General features: G+C 44.0%; 1 protein-coding gene across 1 annotated transcript in view; it reads left to right on the top strand.

Moving 5' to 3' along the window:
- The first annotated feature begins 9,895 nt into the window (after window positions 1-9,895).
- Window positions 9,896-18,026, top strand: part of GRXCR1 (glutaredoxin and cysteine rich domain containing 1) — a 52,656-nt gene continuing 44,525 nt past the window's right edge. Inside the window, exons 1-2 of the mRNA XM_081209089.1 lie at window positions 9,896-10,046; window positions 10,355-10,976. Coding sequence (XP_081065215.1) covers window positions 10,581-10,976 — 396 coding nt within the window. The 5' untranslated portion in view covers window positions 9,896-10,046; window positions 10,355-10,580. The remainder of the gene's footprint in view (window positions 10,047-10,354; window positions 10,977-18,026) is intronic.

Genomic DNA, 18,026 nt, shown 5'->3' with positions numbered 1-18,026 from the left:
CTCAGTGATGGCTCCGACCTGGTGGAATGCTCTGTCCCATGAGACCAGGGCCCTGCAGGATTTAACTTCCTTCCACAGGGTCTGTAAGACAGAGCTATTCTGACTGGCTTTCAATATGAACTTAGCCTGATCTTTTATTCCCCTTCCCTTTTTATGAAGATTACCCGCTCTGGGATCCCACAGCTAATTCTCCCCTGGTCTCCCCACTGGCCCAAATAGGACTAATTTAGCCAGCTAGCCCTGGTGATCATCTAATGTTTATTGGATGGATTTCCCCCCTGAATTGATTTTTGAATTAGAATTTATTGTTATTCACGTTTTATACTGTATTTTATGCTGTTTTTGTTGCATCAATTAAGTGTTTTAATTTTGTTGTTAGCCGCCCTGAGCCCAGTTTTCTGAACCGGGAAGGGCGGAGTATAAATAAAATTATTGTTATTGTTATTGGTATTGTTATTGTTATCGTTATCGTTATCGTTATCGTTATCGTTATCGCTATCGCTATCGCTATCATTATCATCATCATCATCACCATCACCACCACCATCATCATTCATGGGCACGTGATGCAGCCAAAATCAAGCACCCCAAAAGCCAATTGATTACAGTGGGTCAGAATCCCTGTTCAGATGTAATATGAATGCCTGGAGGGGAAGTGAGACAGAGGCCTCATCTGCACTATGCATTCAAGGCAGTATTGTAACACTATAAACAGTCGCGGTTTTCCATTGCTGCTTAAAGTCATGTGAGTCTAGGGATGGCCATCTCTCCTGGATGCTTTAGTTGTGATTCCTGCCTTGCAGGGGGTTGGACTAGAGGACCGTCGGGGTCCCTTTCAAATCTATGATTCTGTGATGCTGCTTTAAATGCGTAGGTTGGGGGCATTAGCATTCCCAACCTTCACATATCCAATGTAGGTTCTGAAAGAGCCCTCTCGTACTTACCTGCAGGAGTACCCCGCAGTGAACAAACATTTCAACAACAATAAAGCACTCAGGATGCGAGAAACAGGCAGGAGGCTATCAAAAGACTGCAGATTAGCAGCTGCTGTTCCTTTCTAATGGATGGCAGCTGCTAGAGAAAACATAAACAATTCATTACATCTCTGTTGCATGGCTGGATGTGGCCTGGACAACATTACAGCCAAAATAATATTACGGTCTCATACGGTTTACAGGAAGCAAGGAGGCGAAGACGAAGAAAAAGAAGAAGAAAAGCCACAGTACAAAGCAGATGATGTAGTTAAAGAGCAGCCATCTAAAATGTGAAATATGAGAGGACGTGCAGAATATCTTGTTATTGTGAGTGCTGGGTTCATTCAATATCAACACACAAATGGGAAAACGATCACTTTCATAAAGGAGGGAATAGAATCAGAAGCTGGTGTTGGGTGATGCCAGCTCGGGTTCACCTATCATTCTGGTTTTCCTAGGGCAAGCTGTTATATGCGTGTGTACCAGAGTCAAGGTATATCTCTCCCTCCCGTCCCCATGCCTCCACTCGGAGTTTCAACTTCTGGAGAGGTGGGAGGAAAGGGATGAACATCAAAAACAGCAACTCATGTGCAACCGCACACACTAACATTGCATTGTACTAGCAATTAGATAATATCCCATTACAGTGGTACCTCCGGTTGCTCACGGGATCCGTTCCGGAGCTCCAGTTGGATCCCGAGGAATTTGCAACCGGAGGTGCAGCTTCTGCGCATGCGCATGACATGGTAGAACACTTCTGCGCATGCGTGCGGGGTGAAACCTGGAAAAATACTTCTGGGTTTGCTGCATTCGCATCCTGAAGGACACTGAGATCCAGTGCCAAGGGCCTTCTGGCGGTTCCCTCATTGCGAGAAGTGAGGTTACAGGGCCTTCTCAGTAGTGGCACCCACCCTGTGGAACACCCTCCCTTCAGATGTGAAGGAAATAAGCAGTTATCCTATCTTTAAAAGATATCTGAAGGCAGCCCTGTTTAGGGAAGTTTTTAATATTCAGCGAATATTCGCGTGGCGAAACCTGGAAAAATACTTCTGGGTTTGCTGTGTTCACATCCTGAAGGACACTGAGATCCAGCGCCGAGGGTCCACCAGAAGACCCTCGGCGCTGGATCTCAGTGTCCTCACTGTGAGAAGGCAAGTTACAGGGAACCAGACAGAGGGCCTTCTCGGTAGTGGCGCCCGCCCTGTTGGAACGCCCTCCCACCAGATGTCAAGGAAATCAACAACTATCTGACTTTTAGAAGACATCTGAAGGCAGCCCTGTTTAGGGAAGCTTTTAATGTTTAATAGGTTATTGAATTTTAGTGTTCTGTTGGAAGCTGCCCAGAGTGGCTGGGGAAACCCAGCCAGATGGGTAGGGTATTAATAAAAAATTATTATTATTATTGTTATTATTATTATTATTAGCCAGAGGTGTGAGTATTCAGAGGTACCACTGTAGCACAATGCATGCTCCTTAGAGAGTGCTGCCTTCTGCACTGATGTGACTGCCAGACACCCAGACACCACCTCTGAATGGCCAAGGCATCATGCTGTAGCTATAAGCTATCTGCAGCTTCACCATGCAGGGTGTGGTCCATTTCTGTACAGTGGTACCTCGCAAGACGAATGCCTCGCAAGACGAAAAATGCGCAAGACGAAAGAGTTTTCTGTTTTTTGAGTCGTTCCGCAAGACAAATTTCCCTATGGGCTTGCTTCGCAAGACAAAACGTCTTGCGAGTTCTTGCGAGTTTGTTTCCTTTTTCTTAAAGCCGCTAAGCCGTTAATAGCTGCTAAGCCGCTAAGCCGCTAATAGCCACTAATAGCCGCTAAGCCGCTAAGCCGCTAATAGCCGTGCTTCGCAAGACGAAAAAACCGCAAGACGAAGAGACTCGCGGAATGGATTAATTTTGTCTTGCGAGGTACCACTGTACTAGTCTTCTCCAACCTTGTGCCTCCACAATAGCCCTGGTCAGTGTGGTCCCAGAAATGGATGGGAGCCCAGTTCAACTGGTAATGTCCTGGATTAATAGGCCCCAAACACACAACCCCAGTTAATAGTCTCGCAGGTCTATTTTGAACCAACTGCGGTTTTCTAGATCATTTTTAGAGGCAGCTCATTGCAATAGTCTGAATGGGAGATGACCAGAGCACAAAGGACTGCAGCCAAGCTCTTTCCACCCAGGTGTGTGGTTGCAGCTTGCGTATCAGCTGAAGGTGCTTTCAGTCACACGCTTGTTCCACAATCAGGTGGAAGCAAAACGTAGACACACACATACAAAAGACCTTGACCATCTCGTAAAGCCGTCTATAAATTGGCCCTAGCTCTCAAACAGATTTAAAAACACTGTATGTAAACTGGGATGTAGAAGAGAGGTGATTATTCTGCGATATGCAATAAAGATTTTTTTCCAAATTTTTGGTGCTGGGCATAAAGTCTATCAAATGTGAGAACATAATAAAAAAAGACACAAACTTCTTCAAAACCCTCTTTCATTTTATCACGGTCTCAGTTCCACTGAACAAATTCCCTTTTCCATCCTAAATCTAAAGCAAGTTCTTTTAGCAGCTCTGTGTCACTTTTAACTTTTATGTCACACTTCTCTTAGCAGCTAGGCTCTTGTGAAGAGCATTTTAACAATGCTGTGAAAAAGCGGTTTGGATTTCTTTAGTAGAGACAGTAAACATTTAATGCCATTCTCACTCCAGGTGTAGTCCTTATCTGAACTCTTATTCCTAAGTTTCTTCAGTTCTTCTGCAAAGCTGGCCTTTCACACAAATAAACCCTACATCCCGATTGCCCTTATTATCTAACGTCTGTCCCCATTTACAGGGGATTTTGGGGGTGCCTTTTCGAAACTAATGTGCTGTGCAGAAATACATGGGCATTGCAGAGTGGCAACATCTAGTTTGGCCTGAACTCTCCAAAAGTTGAATTTCTGAACATCTTCTCCCCCCCCCCATTTTTTAATTAATCTTTCCACAAATATAACATAAAAAAGGAAAAGAAAACACACAAAAGAACACACAAAAGAAAACACAATACAGTACTAAAAAAGAAAAACAAAAAAGAAATCTTAAACACATATCCCTTGAAAACCCAATTTCTCTTACATTGTTAATTGACTTCCTCAGATCCCTCCCTTCTGAATTTCATTGTATCTGCATGTAACAGCTCTCCAATATCATTCTTAAACTAAAATTATTTCCAGCAATTAATTGTCGTATACTTTTTTCTTACTGTTCTTAATCCAACTTACTTACAATTAAATCCTAATTTAATCCTAGGCCTATTTGGTGCTTTCAAGTGACTTCTAATTATTTATATTACAATATTTATTCAAACAGTCCTTAAATTTCTTCCAATCTGCTTGATATTCCTCTTCTTTCTGGTCGCGGATTCTTCCAGTCAGGTCGGCTAGCTCCAAAAAGTCCAACATCTTCATCTGCCATTCTTCCACCGTTGGGATTTCTGTGAAAACATCTTCTTGACTCTAGCTGGGGTTTGGTCCCTTCCACCGCAATTGTTTTGGACATGGAGGCCCCAGCCCCCTCCCAAAAATATAGGAATGGGCCCCCAAAAGGGTTCACCCCCAGGAGTTGGCACCTCTCTTGCTCCCTATTTTATCTTCACAACAAGTGAAAGTGTGAGGTGGGTTGGGCTGAGAGACAATGACTGGCCCAAGGTCACCCGGTGGGCTCCATGGTATATATTTCAGATAAGCATAGGACAGGTTCACACATAGAAGTGTGTACATGACAGCAGATGGGAGTATCTTGGCATACATTGTTTAGTGTGAACCAGGGCTTTTGTGTGTACTTGAGTAGGCACTGCTTTTGTGATCTGTTTTTCCATTTTTCTCAGAGTACGGATTGCTTAGCAATGTGTTAATTACTGTGAAAATAGTCGGAAAATTCATTTCAGTGTGCTTTCAGCCTGCCTGAAAGATATCTGAAATGTCTGGACCGGGGCCACAACTTTGGTTCTTCTTTGTACTCAGGCACAAATGGGTGTCATTATGTTATGAAGTCTTTACACAATGTGTATGAACCATGATTTCTCAAGCAATCCATATAATCATCTTCCTTGCTTTTCTGTAACATAAAGCCAAGAAGTCTATCAGCATTCAGTTTATGCAGAAACACAGCAATTTTGTGATCAGAGACAGTAAGACAATTTATATCTTGTTTGAACGAAGTTTTAGGTATAAGCTTTTACTTTCCTTCATACTGTGAAATATAATATACTCTCGGCTATGAGTGATCGCCAAAGAAGAAGAAGAAGACTCTCTTGTCATTTATTATTTTTAGCTCATTTCTTTTGTGTAAATAGCAGCTGATAGGGACATAAATCAATTATTTTTTTTGAAGAAAACATTTCTGACAGCTAGATGCTAAAGTTATGAAGTGCCATTAATCATCACTGTGTTCTGGTTATTGAAGCAAAGAATTCCCCAAATCTGCACACCTTTCCTCTGATCTCTGTTAAGTGGGACTGTGGAAGTTCTTCCTATTTCTAGTGTTAAGGGCTTTGTAGAGTAATCATAACACTTTGAACTTGGGCCAGTAACAAATAGCAATAAGTGTAGATCTCTGAGCAGAGATGTTATATGCTGATGGGGTCATGTGTATGAACCATAGGAGCCAACTCCTAGGGGCTGAGGTGGGCATTTTGCCATTCAAATGGTGTGCATGTGCCATTTCATGTGATCGATTATGCAAGGTGGGGCTTACCTGCTCCCCCAATATTTTATTCAAGTTGGCACCCCTGGTATGAACTCTAAAGGTGCAGAGGGCCGCACATCAACAACTGAGATCAGCGACAGACAAGGAGCAAACTACGGCTTCATTCCTGCACCATTTTACCAGAGAGTAATTCCCATTGGACTCACTGGGAGCTACACCTGTGTGTAGGATTGCGCTGTCGGTCAAATAAATGAGAGTAATTTCTACAGAGTGGGGAAAGTTCCTGTCAGGCAATCCAGTCGCTTATTGTAATCTAATGCAGACATCAGTGCTGAAACTGCTGCTGGGAATGGTTGGGTCTTCAGACTGCTTCAGAAAAATACTCAAGCACATCTCAATTTTTTTTAAAGAAACAAAAACCTCATTAATCTGAGGAGAGCTTTCAGAAACTCACTGAACTCTAGTTGTCAATAAACTTACAGAGAGAGCAGTGGCGTAGTGTGGGTTGCCAGAGCCCGGGGCCGCATGGAGGGGGGTGGGGTGGGAAGGAGGGAAACAGATGGAGTATGCATGCACATTCAACTGCTTAATGGGGTCCACATCACCCAGGAGATTGCAGCCGTAGAGCTAAGAAAAGAAGACTCATTCCATTGTCTAGAGAGATCCAGTGGCATCGCAAGGGGGGGGGGTGACAAGAAGGCAGCCATGAGTAGAGGAACCGGCCACTTTCCGTATGGCGCTTGAGTGGTGGCGGCAGCAAACCACTACGTACAGCACATGTGCGGCGTCGGTACATACAGCACATGCATCGTACGTACATTGCCACTGCACATGCGCCATACGTTGCGACGCTGTGCATGCGCCATACATAGTGGCGCCACGCATGCGCAACCAGCTGTTTGCCCCGCCCCGGGTGTCAGTTAACCTTTGTTCACCCCTGGAGAGATCACTTCCTGGTTCACATGGAGAAACTGTTTTCAACGGAGCCCAGTGACAGAAGCATGCAGCTGTACTGAGGCTGCACTGGATGTTGAAATTTTGTGTCCCTAACAATTTTGTGGCCCTGTGGCCCTCCCCACACTATGCCATTGGGTGAGAGTGATCAACCTAAGCCCCAGGTCTGAATGTGGCCTTCCAGGCTTCCCCACCTGGTCCTTGGTACTGTCCCCAGGCCACTCCCCTGTCTGGTGCTGCTTCACAGCCCAAATGATTTTTGCCAGGCTGGAATGTGTTCCTGAACTCTGATAATGCCTCTTGCTTATCTAGATATAGAGATGTACGTGTGTGTAGAAAATAAGGTAAAGGTAAAGGGACCCCTGACCATTAGGTCCAGTCGTGACCGACTCTGGGGTTGCGGCGCTCATCTCGTTCTATTGGCCGAGGGAGCCGGCGTACAGCTTCCAGGTCATGTGGCCAGCATGACTATGCCACTTCTGGCAAACTAGAACAGCGCACGGAAACGCCGTTTACTTTCCCGCCCGAGCGGTACCTATTTATCTACCTGCACTTGCTTTCGAACTGCTAGGTTGGCAGGAGCAGGGACCGAGCAACGGGAGCTCACCCCATCACGGGGATTCGAACCGCAACCTTCTGATTAATAAGTCCTAAGCTCTGTGGTTTAACCCACAGCGCCACCCGCGTCTCCATGTGTAGAATATAGTACCCTGTAAAAAATGTCAATCTGTGGAAGACGGCCTAGAAGGGAATGTGGTCCTTGGGTTGATAAAGGTCCCCCATGGCCTAAGGCCTCAAAGCCTCCTTTGCTTCTCCAGGGCTTCTGAAGTGAAAGAGCTCCAAGAGAACCATCGGCATCATGCCTGCTTGGACCATGAGCCGTGCAGAGGAGGAGCACAGAATGGGCAGAAAAGAGAGCAGGAGGAAGTCGGTCAAAGGAAGGCTGTGGGAGCAGGACTGGACGAAGAGAGGTGAGGTAAAGCAGCAGAATAAGGACTCTGAAGAGTGCAACTTGAAATCAAGAATTCAATGACTGCACATATAAAAACACCAGGCCTATAACTGGCTAGATGCAGCCCTTGGATAGCAGGACTCTATTTCCCCCCACAATTTTTTTTATTGATTTCCCACATTTATCACAAAAATGACCTAACAAAACACACAACAAAGCAAAACACATTACACTACAATAAACTAAACACAAAAAATTCTTTCTTCAAATACCTAATTCTCATTACATTGATAATCGACTTCCTTGAGTCCCTTCTCACTGAATTTCATTATATCACCTGTATAGCAGTTCTCTAAATTCATATTTCTACTAATATTAACTCCTTTCATTTACTAACCTCTTCTCCTTTATTAATTTTCTATTCCCTAGTATTTACTACCACATATTCTTGTTCTATCCCTAAGCCTATTTATTATTTCCAAGAATTTTCTGTTTATTTTGGAAAGCAGGACTCTAAACCTGACCTACTAGACCAGATTATAATGCTTCTGGCTGTTGCTTCAGGGAGGTCCCAAAGCAATTTCCTCCTTCTGCCTCAGCAGGACTATTAATTGTGATCCTGAACTTACTGAGGTGAATCAACACTTGGATCCTTGTCCAAGGTCCTGACTTTGCCCGAGTTTCCACTATCTTACTTGGGCCTTCATCTCCTTTTCGTGATGAAAATTGAAATGGATCAGGACATTCAAGAATTATGAGCTGCAAAGTTTCTCATTGTGAGCTTGGTAATTTTTCCTCCCACGGGTTACTTGTTACCTTTTTAGCCCGGTAATTAGGGGATTTAGTACCGTCACCAGGAAGAAGACACCCTAAGCATGATTAAACTTCAACAGTTCTAACTCCTGAGTAATAATTATCACAATGCTGCATCCAAAGCTAAACTCACCTTTGTCTGAGAACATGTCTGCAGTGTCAAAAGGTCTGCCAAGAAGATCAGTTTTTCCATAGACAAAGATGTGAAACTGGCATTCTACAAACACAGATGGGTACAAATGCTTTTAACTTTGAGAATTTATCAACACATGAGGAAACAAATGTCTTCTAAGATGGATTCATACAGGATGCTGCTAAAAAGGTTGCATGATTTGAGGGATTGAGACCCTTTTTTACTTTAATGGTACGGTTTAAGCCTTGAGATATAAGAAGCTGAAGAGCAGAAGAGTAGGTAAAGGTAAAGGGACCCCTGACCATTAGGTCCAGTCGTGACCGACTCTGGAGTTGTGTCACTCATCTCGCTTTATTGGCCGAGGGAGCCGGTATACAGCTTCCGGGTCATGTGGCCAGCATGACTAAGCCGCTTCTGGCGAACCAGAGCAGCGCACGGAAATGCCGTTTACCTTCCTGCTGGAGCAGTACCTATTTATCTACTTGCACTTTGATGTGCTTTCGAACTGCTAGGTTGGCAGGAGCAGGGACCGAGCAACGGGAGCTCACCCAGTCACAGGGATTTGAACCACCGACCTTCTGATTGGTAAGCCCTAGGCTCAGTGGTTTAACCCACAGCGCCACCCCTAGAAGAGTAGGTGCTATATATTTTTTATATAGTTTCAAGAAGACTTTTTATATAATTTCAAGAAAATAGTTTCAAGAAGAAATCTCTATAATGAAATGTTTAAAATATATAGAAGAGTGGCTGCTATATATTTTAAATATTTTATTACAGAGATTTTTTGTTAGTCTTCTTGAAACTATTTTAGCTTCTCCCAGCACCCCCTGGTGTATTTCCAAATGCCCTTTGATTTTGGCAAGCAGCAAATCCAGTTCATCACAAATGAAGCAATATGCTATATTGATGTACTGTATGTGGCTTGTGTTATAGAGTCACAAAGGCAACATTAGACAAATGCCTGCTTTCACTCAAAAATTGGCGTGGGGTTGGGGGAGAACCAGAGAGAGGGATGGATGGAATGAGAAAAAAGGAATGGGGAGGGAGAAAGGTGATGGTGGTAGGGAATGAGTCCAATGGGACTTCCTTGTGAGTAAATATGCATATGCACCATTGCACAAGGACAAGGCAAAGGCCGTTCCCCCAGGAAAGGGCAGCTGAGTGTTTTGAAGGAGGTGAGAGAGGTGAAATCACATACATGAGATGACGTCAAAACTACCCCAACTTCATAGTGAGTCAGTTTACCAGATGATAATAGCTGCCACTGGGTGGGTGCGATGGGAACCACTGGACCTCGGGTTGCCATTGGATTGCAGCACCCAACATCTCTGGCTGTTTGCCATGCTGGCTGGGGATGATAGGAAGTGAAACCCAACAGCATCCAAAAAGCCAGAAGTTCCCCTCGTCAGCTCTAGAGCATGTTGCCTGAGGACCTGTTTGCAACACAGCTGCCTCAGTTTGTGACGAGCCAGCTCGCCACAGACTGCAAGCGGCCATTTGAGCAACTTCAAGAAGACCCGGCTCAGAAGGTGTAACAGGTAACTGGCCTAAGATTGCTCCACAAAATGTCATTTGAGGATGCCAGCTTGAAGATAGCTCCAAGCAGCAAGTGGGGACCTGCCAGCAGCTGTCAGGAAACAGGAGCTCAGGAAGGTTTCTACATTTCCTCTTTTCTTCACTTTATGTCTCTATTATGCCGTGAAAACTAACATATATGTCTTAGATATATCTTAAGCTGCTTCTTTCTTTCAGCCTTGGACTCTTTTTCTTACCACCACCCCCTTTCTGACACTGAGGAAAATACACAATGGATCGTGAATATTTAATTGTTCCTCTCATTTTACAGGTTTTAGTTTAAAGGTAACCATAGCACACGCCTGCATCCATTATTAATTGCTGAACAGCTCTGTCGCTTCTTCGGACTCCACTTTCCTTTCGATGTTCGCTTCATATGAGCGGTGGCGCCGTCAGTGGAAAACAACTTTGATATTGTTTTAAGTGTGAGAATCTGGCAAATGCGATGACAACCTAGACCAGTAGGATGTAAGCGGCTGATTTCGGCGGATGGGACAATGTTTAAGAGCGACAGCAAGGGCGAGGGCGAGAGGCAGCCGAGGAAAGTCCGATTCCGGGTCGCTTCTTCTCACAGCGGGAGAGTGCTCAAGGAGGTGTACGCCGACGGGGAGACCTCTGACTCATTGGATTCCGAGTGCACCAGCAGCTCGGAAACAGACCCAAACAGCAGGCTGAGTGAATCGGACGGGCCGCACAACGGAAACCTTGGGTTGGAGTGGGATGAGAACGAGAAGGTGGGCGATGACATGCTCATTTTCGTGAGAGCTGCCAAAGAGAGAGGATTTGGCACCAAAAGAGTCAACATCCTCAGCAAAAATGGCACCGTTCGAGGAGTCAAGCACAAAGTCAGTGCTGGTCAAGCCCTCTTTGACAATTTAACAAAGGTATTTGAGGTAAGTGAAGCGGCTTTGCTCCTACTCTACAACCTCTTTCTGTCTCCACTTTCAAATTATCCCAAAGCACGCGCCATATTTTTGTCTATAAACGCTCAACATTCAGAGTTCATAACAACATCCTAGAGATTAATTCCTAAAACGAGAGCTCCTTTTGATCTAGAGGTCAGCCTTTGATATCTTTGCAACAAAAGCAAGAAATAAAAATAAAAATTGACATTACCGGAAGCCTGCAGGCTAGATCGCACCCCAAAAAACCTCAAAGGGGAACACTCTAAAGGTCTCTGGAAAGATCTTCACCACATGGTGTATTAAATATTCTTTTCAAGCACTTTTGGGGTATGTAGTTAGCCCTGCTCAGGTGATCAAAATAATGTGTCGGGACTCAAATGGTGTAAGGGTATTGGGGTGAACTCCCAGGCTTTGCTCCAAAAGCCCTCAAGTCATGGGGAGAATTCTAACCATGTTCACTAGAATTCTCCCCACGATCAGGAACTGTACAACTGAGACTCCAGATTGCAGAAATTATTCTAAACATGTTCAGTGGAACTCCGTGAGAATCTCCTCGTAGTCCTTCATGCTCGATACCTGAAAGGTCAGGTCAGGTCAAATGGGGGCGGGGCCACTGCACATGGGAATGCTGGGAGTGGGACAAACAACGGAGAGCTTAAATGATGCTCCGTTTGGAAGATGCCATCTGAAATAGATTGCTGTTCATCATTTCATTTAAAAATTGGACTTGTCAAAAATATTTCCTTTTTATATCAGGTTCTGATGTGGTTCATCAATCCTGTTTTTAATGATCAATTTCAATATTGTAAAAACATGCTTCTCACAGCAATGACATTATTATTATTATCATCTAGCACTACAACTGATCTCAGTAATTCTTATAATCCTCTAAGGCAGACTAGCATTATTATGTAACAGTGGATATGGGGAGCAGAGCCAATAGTTTGTAACTTGCCTAAAGATTATCTAGTTGGGTCCTAGCAAAGGCAAAAATTGAACTGTGGACATTTGGGTTTGTAGCTGTGCTACTATGCAATTTGAGATTTAAAGTAAAAAAGAGTAGTGCATACTTGTCTGCAAGATTTTTCTTACATGTAGGAATTTTGTCGTGTTTGAAGTGCTCCTTGATGGTGAAGAATACGAATTCTCAAGGGAGATTTCTTCCTTCCTTCCTGATCAACCTGTTCTGGATTTTAGCCCTAGCCCTGGTGATATCCAACTTGAATTAACCCCTGAAAACCATTGCTGGTTTTTACAAGCAGGATTTAGATTATCTAGCCTCAGTCAAGCACTTTTCAGACTTACCCCTTTAATGGGACAATTAAATACATGCCTAAAGTTGCAGTCCTCTGCACATTTACCTTTCCTTTCTTCTGAGTAGACATACAGGCGATTGCATTGTCACCCTCTGCCACTGACGTCCAGAGGATTTAAATATTCCGAGGACTGGCTGAAACATGTCCATCCTACCTAATGGTGGGTTGTATCTGGTGCTGTTACACACCTGACACAAAGGTTACCATCAGTGGAACAGGGAGGGAAGAAACTTTTGGTGATTCACCCTTTCTACTACAGACTATCACCTCCCTAAATCTGCTCCAGACGGTTGGGGGATCCTCCAGAGTAAATTTAGGGGGCTGCAGGTGGGAGGGGACACCATTGAAAATTACTTCTCTCCCTGCTCTGCTAATGGAGGCCCTACGATCTCTGTTGAGTACAACCCAGTAATTCCTGGTGAGATATACTAAGGTTGCAAATAAATTATTAATCCCTCTTATCACCCTTTCCTTCTGGTGATTTTCAGGTTGAAAATAATGAATGCTCTTTGCATGTCATATTAAGTCTTGAAATGATTACGTATGTGAAGCATTAATTTTGGACTTCTGAAAACGGATTAAGAATGGAAATGTGTCATTACAGCATAGTCATATGATATAATTTTAACAGCTTTAGGCAACTGTTTGCATCTTTACATCTTCCTTATGTAAAAAATGCATACTTGCAAACTCCCACCAACTTGTCGAACCAAGAATGTTACCTTTGATAATGAATAATGGACACACAAAAACACTTTAGTAGAGGGGAAATGAAAACTGAGTTAGAGCTCTCTGTCTTAATAAGACCCTCTTCTCACTAGCTGCAGGAAAGGATTAAATTGCTTCATTTGAATTGTCCCCCATTCTGAGTACTTAGGCTGCAGCCTTCTTTGTACAATAAATTTCAGGACTCCTAGAGAAAGAAGCCAATTGAATTCAATACATGTCTACTCAGAAGTAAGTCAGCTGAGTATGGTGATGTGTGATTATAGCCTAAATGTATGGTTTCTTGATATAAAATCCTAATATTTGTATACTGAGGAAATAGAAAAATATATCTCAAAATATCAATTTTTAACTAATTATATTTTTCTAAATCTCATTTTCAGCCTTTAAATGTTGAGTATTATTCGGTTCATTTTATTTACATATTTACAATATTATATACCATTAATTAAGTGGAGTGCAATGAGAAATATATTGAAACAGTATAAAATTCAACACACACACATATATGCATGCAAATTATAGCACATCAAGGACCCCACACACAGGGCTGTTTGTGTTGCAGGGAAAGCTTGAGTAAATGGGAAAGTTTGCAACAACTGTCTGTAACTTAGTACAGAAGATATGCATGCAGTGTTCAAAGGGAGGCAGTTCCATAAGATAGGTGCTGCTATGCAGAATGCCATGATGAAAGTTGATGGGCAGATGTCCTACAGCAGAATCTCTGGTCAAATGCAGTGGTCAGGCTATAGTCAAATGCAGGAGACCAGGCTATAGAAGCCCCCTCAAAGTTGATAGGAGTCTTGTGATTGATTATGTGGGGTAGGTCTTACTTGGGCTCCTCCAATATTTTGTTCAGGTTGGAAGCCCTGGACCAGACAGTTCCTCAGGTAGTAATAATCATAATTTATTATTTATACCCCACCCATCTGGCTGGGTTTCCCCAGCCACTCTGGGCGGCTTCCAACCGAATATTAAAAACACAATACAGCATTAAGCATTAAAAACTTCCCTAAACAGGGCTGCCTTCAGATGTCTTTTAAAAGTAAGATAGTTGCTTATTTCATTGACATCTGATGGGAGGGTGTTCCACAGGGCAGGTGCCACCACCGAGAAGGCCCTATGCCTGGTTCCCTGTAACCTCACTTTTCGCAATGAGGGAACCCCAGAAGGCCCTTGGTGCTGGACCTCAGTGTCTGGGCAGAATGATGGAGGTGGAGATGCTCCTTCAGATATACTGGTCCGAGGCTGTTTAGGGCTTTAAAGGTCAGCACCAACAATTTGAATTGTGCTTGAAAACATACTGGGAGTCAATGCACGTCTCTCAGGACCGGTGTTATATGGTCTCAGCAGCCACTCCCAGTCACCAGTCTAGCTGCCGCATTCTGGATTAATTGCAGTTTCCTAAGCTACCTCATTGACTCTGTTAATAGTCACATGTAACAAGGAGTGACCTGGGATGAATATATGAATTCCATTCTGCATCATAAAAGACAAATGCAGCCACTTCATTAAGTGGAACCAGAATGAGCACTGCAGTGTGAATGTGCATCAGGATGCACAGCACATCAGCTGCATTCCTAAAATATATATGCAATAAAATTAAGTGGGTGAGTGGATGTGGTCTTGATACCCAACTATTCACATAGAATTCAAAGCAGACAACTGCACAGAGGCAACTCACAGCTTAGGAGGAATCACTATGTAATATGCAACACTTTCCCTATTCAAATAGGATCAAAGAAAGGATCAAACAACTTTGGATTGTGCAAATGGTTCCCAAACCTATGTTCTCTGAGGTTTTTCCTGCTGCCTCCGCTTGAAGATCTTGCAGGGTTTGTAACCAGCTCATCAGCTCAGGGGTTCATCTACTCAACATCTAGGCTAGGGCAATCTTCTGAAGGGGATTGAGGGGACTGAGAGAGAACCAGAGAGGTAGTATGTGGGGCATTTTTAGTTTCTGGTGATAGGAGAAAGCCAGCTCAGATAGCTGGTTTTGAGTTGGTTCTCTGTTGTGACTCTGCATTTCAACAGCTAGCCAACGCACAGTATTTATAAAGTAAATCTACTTGGAAGATCTACTGGCAGTGGTGTAGCAATGGCTGCCAGTGCCAGGGGCTGTGCAGAGGAGGGTGGATGGGTAGAGGGAAACGGATGGAGTACGCATGCGCATTCAACTGTCTGAAAGCATCCACGTCACTCAGGAGAGCACGGCTATAGAGATAAGAAAAAAAGAGTCATTCTGTTGCCTGGAGAGGTTACGTCCTGGTTCGCATGAAGAAGCCATTTTCAACAGAGCCCAGCAACGGAAGTGTGCAGTTGTATTGAGGCAGCACTGGGTGTTGAAATTTTGTGCCCCCAAACAATTTTGCTCCTGAGGCAACCGGCCCTCTGCCCCCCAAACTATGCCACTGTCTACTGCAGAGTCCTATCAGCAATACACATGTAAGACATATTCCTCAACAAGTGGTTTGAACCTATGCACAGAGCTAAGATGGCTCTGCTGTCACAGAGGTCTGTGAGTGGGACAAGGCTGCAATAGTTTTCCATAACCTGTCTTCAGCTTCTTGTTTTCTCCGCCGAAACTTTCCCCAGCTCATTGACAGTCCAAGTACCCAGCTGATGGCAGGATCAAGTGATGTGACTTGGATGTGTAAAGCAGACACCATAAATTAGTCTGAGCTTTCATATCTATTGCTGTCAATGTCTCTCAAAGGTGATATTTTTCAACAGAGGAAGTCAACACATTCCGCTGAGAGCCATGAAATGATGAATACACACGTGCAAACCAACCCAATTATATGATGCTCTTTTCTCTAAAGTAATGAACAGAGAGCATTCGTCACATAACCTTTGAACAATATTTATGGAATAAAGTAGTCATCTGATTTCAGAAGCCCAGGGGGAAAAATATCACACCTAAGATCTGAACCACCCAGTCAGAAAGATATTGATTTCTGATCCTCTGTCATAAAGCTGCCAAAAATATGTCCTCAGTGGGGAACTTGGATAATAGATGGGAAACTTCAGAGAGCCAAATGTGGCCTTCAAAGCCTTCCAATCTGGCCCTCAGGACTCTCCCCTGTGAAACTCCCTTTTCTTAGATTACACCCCTCACTGGTTCTGCTTTGCATCCTCTTGGAGTGTTTTTGCCTGGTTGGTATGTGTCTTTGAACTCTAATAATGTGTCTTAAAAAGCAGAGACATCACCTTGCTGACAAAGGTCTGTATAGTTAAAGCTGTGGTTTTCCCAGTAGTGATGTATGGAAGTGAGAGCTGGACCATAAAGAAGGCTGATCGCCAAAGAATTGATGCTTTTGAATTATGGTGCTGGAGGAGACTCTTGAGAGTCCCATGGACTGCAAGAAGATTAAACGTATCCATTCTTAAGGAAATCAGTCCTGAGTGTTCACTGGAAGGACAGATAGTGAAGCTGAGGCTCCAATACTTTGGCCACCTCATGAGAAGAGAAGACTCCCTGGAAAAGACCCTGATGTTGGGAAAGATGGAGGGCGCAAGGAGAAGGGGACGACAGAGAATGAGATGGTTGGATGGTGTTTTTGAAGCTACCAGCATGAGTTTGATCAAACTGCGGGAGGCAGTGGAAGACAGGAGTGCCTGGTGTGCTCTGGTCCAGGGGGTCACGAAGAGTCGGACATGACTAAACAACAACAACAACAACAATGTCTCTTACTTGCTTGGATGGAGGATAAAGAGGTGTGTGTGTGTGTGTGTGTGTGTGTGTGTGTGTAGAAACTAGTCTCTTGTATAAAGGTAAAAATTTGAATATGTTGCCCCGCCTCCTTTTGCTTCTGGCCACGACTAGCATGTGTCCCCCAGAATGCTGCCCAGAGGAGAACGAGACCCTCAGACTGAAGGGGAAAAAAGTTCCCCACCCCGTCCTAGATTTAACTGGAACCGTTTCTCTTAAATAGGATCTCTTGGGCCCAACACTGCTTCAAAATTCTCTCTTACTAAAAAAGGTCCACACAGGTGACCTACTTACAAATTCTCTTTTCAACTAAAAACATGAGGAAGCTATTTAAGATAGGAGAAGGCGACAAAAGGCAGAGTTGGGCTGCATTAGCAGGCCATTTAAAAGGTAAAAGGTAAAGGGACCCCTGACAATTAGGTCCAGTCGTGCCCAACTCTGGGGTTGCTCTGCGGCGCTCATCTCGCTTTATTGGTCGACGGAGCCGGCGTACAGCTTCCGGGTCATGTGGCCAGCATGACTAAGCCGCTTGTGGTGAATCAGAGCAATGCACAGAAACGCTGTTTACCTTCCCACCGGAATGGCACCTATTTATATACTTGCACTGCATGCTTTCGAATTGCTAGGTTGGCAGGAGCAGGGACTGAGCAACAGGAGCTCACCCCGTCGCGGGGATTCGAACTGCCGACCTTCTGATTGGCAAGTCCTAGGCTCTGTGGTTTAACCCACAGAAAGGCAACGTGAAGAGTCTTAGAAAGGACTATCATTTTTTTTGTCAGCTGAATTTTACACACATATACAGTGGTACCTCGGGTTACATACGCTTCAGGTTACAGACTCCGCTAACCCAGAAATATTACCTCAGGTTACGAACTTTGCTTCAGGATGAGAACAGAAATCATGCTTTGGTGGTGCGGCAGCAGTGGGAGGCCCCATTAGCTAAAGTGGTGCTTCAGGTTAAGAACAGTTCCAGGTTAAGAACAGACCTCCGGAACGCATTAAGTACTTAACCCAATGTACTACTGTACATGTTGGACCTAAAAGGGCGTCCCCACATCTTGGCGAGGCTTCAGGGGTTGGAAATATTGCAGGAAGGTTAAACAGATAGATACTGATACAGTGTCTTTCTTCTAGACAAATAGGTGTTGGGACTCAACATGAAGTTGTTACAGCAAGTGCCACAATTTCAAACAACACCAAAAAACATGTGCCAGTACTGCATACGCTTGAGTACCCCCTTGGGGGGGGGAAGCACTGGATATAGATATATTCAGGTGTGCATGA

Source organism: Podarcis bocagei, assembly GCF_964188305.1.
Source record: "Podarcis bocagei genome assembly, chromosome: 9".
Taxonomy (NCBI): Eukaryota; Metazoa; Chordata; class Lepidosauria; order Squamata; family Lacertidae; genus Podarcis; species Podarcis bocagei.
The sequence above is the reverse complement of the archived record's forward strand: the minus strand, read 5'-3'. Positions and strand labels throughout refer to the sequence as shown.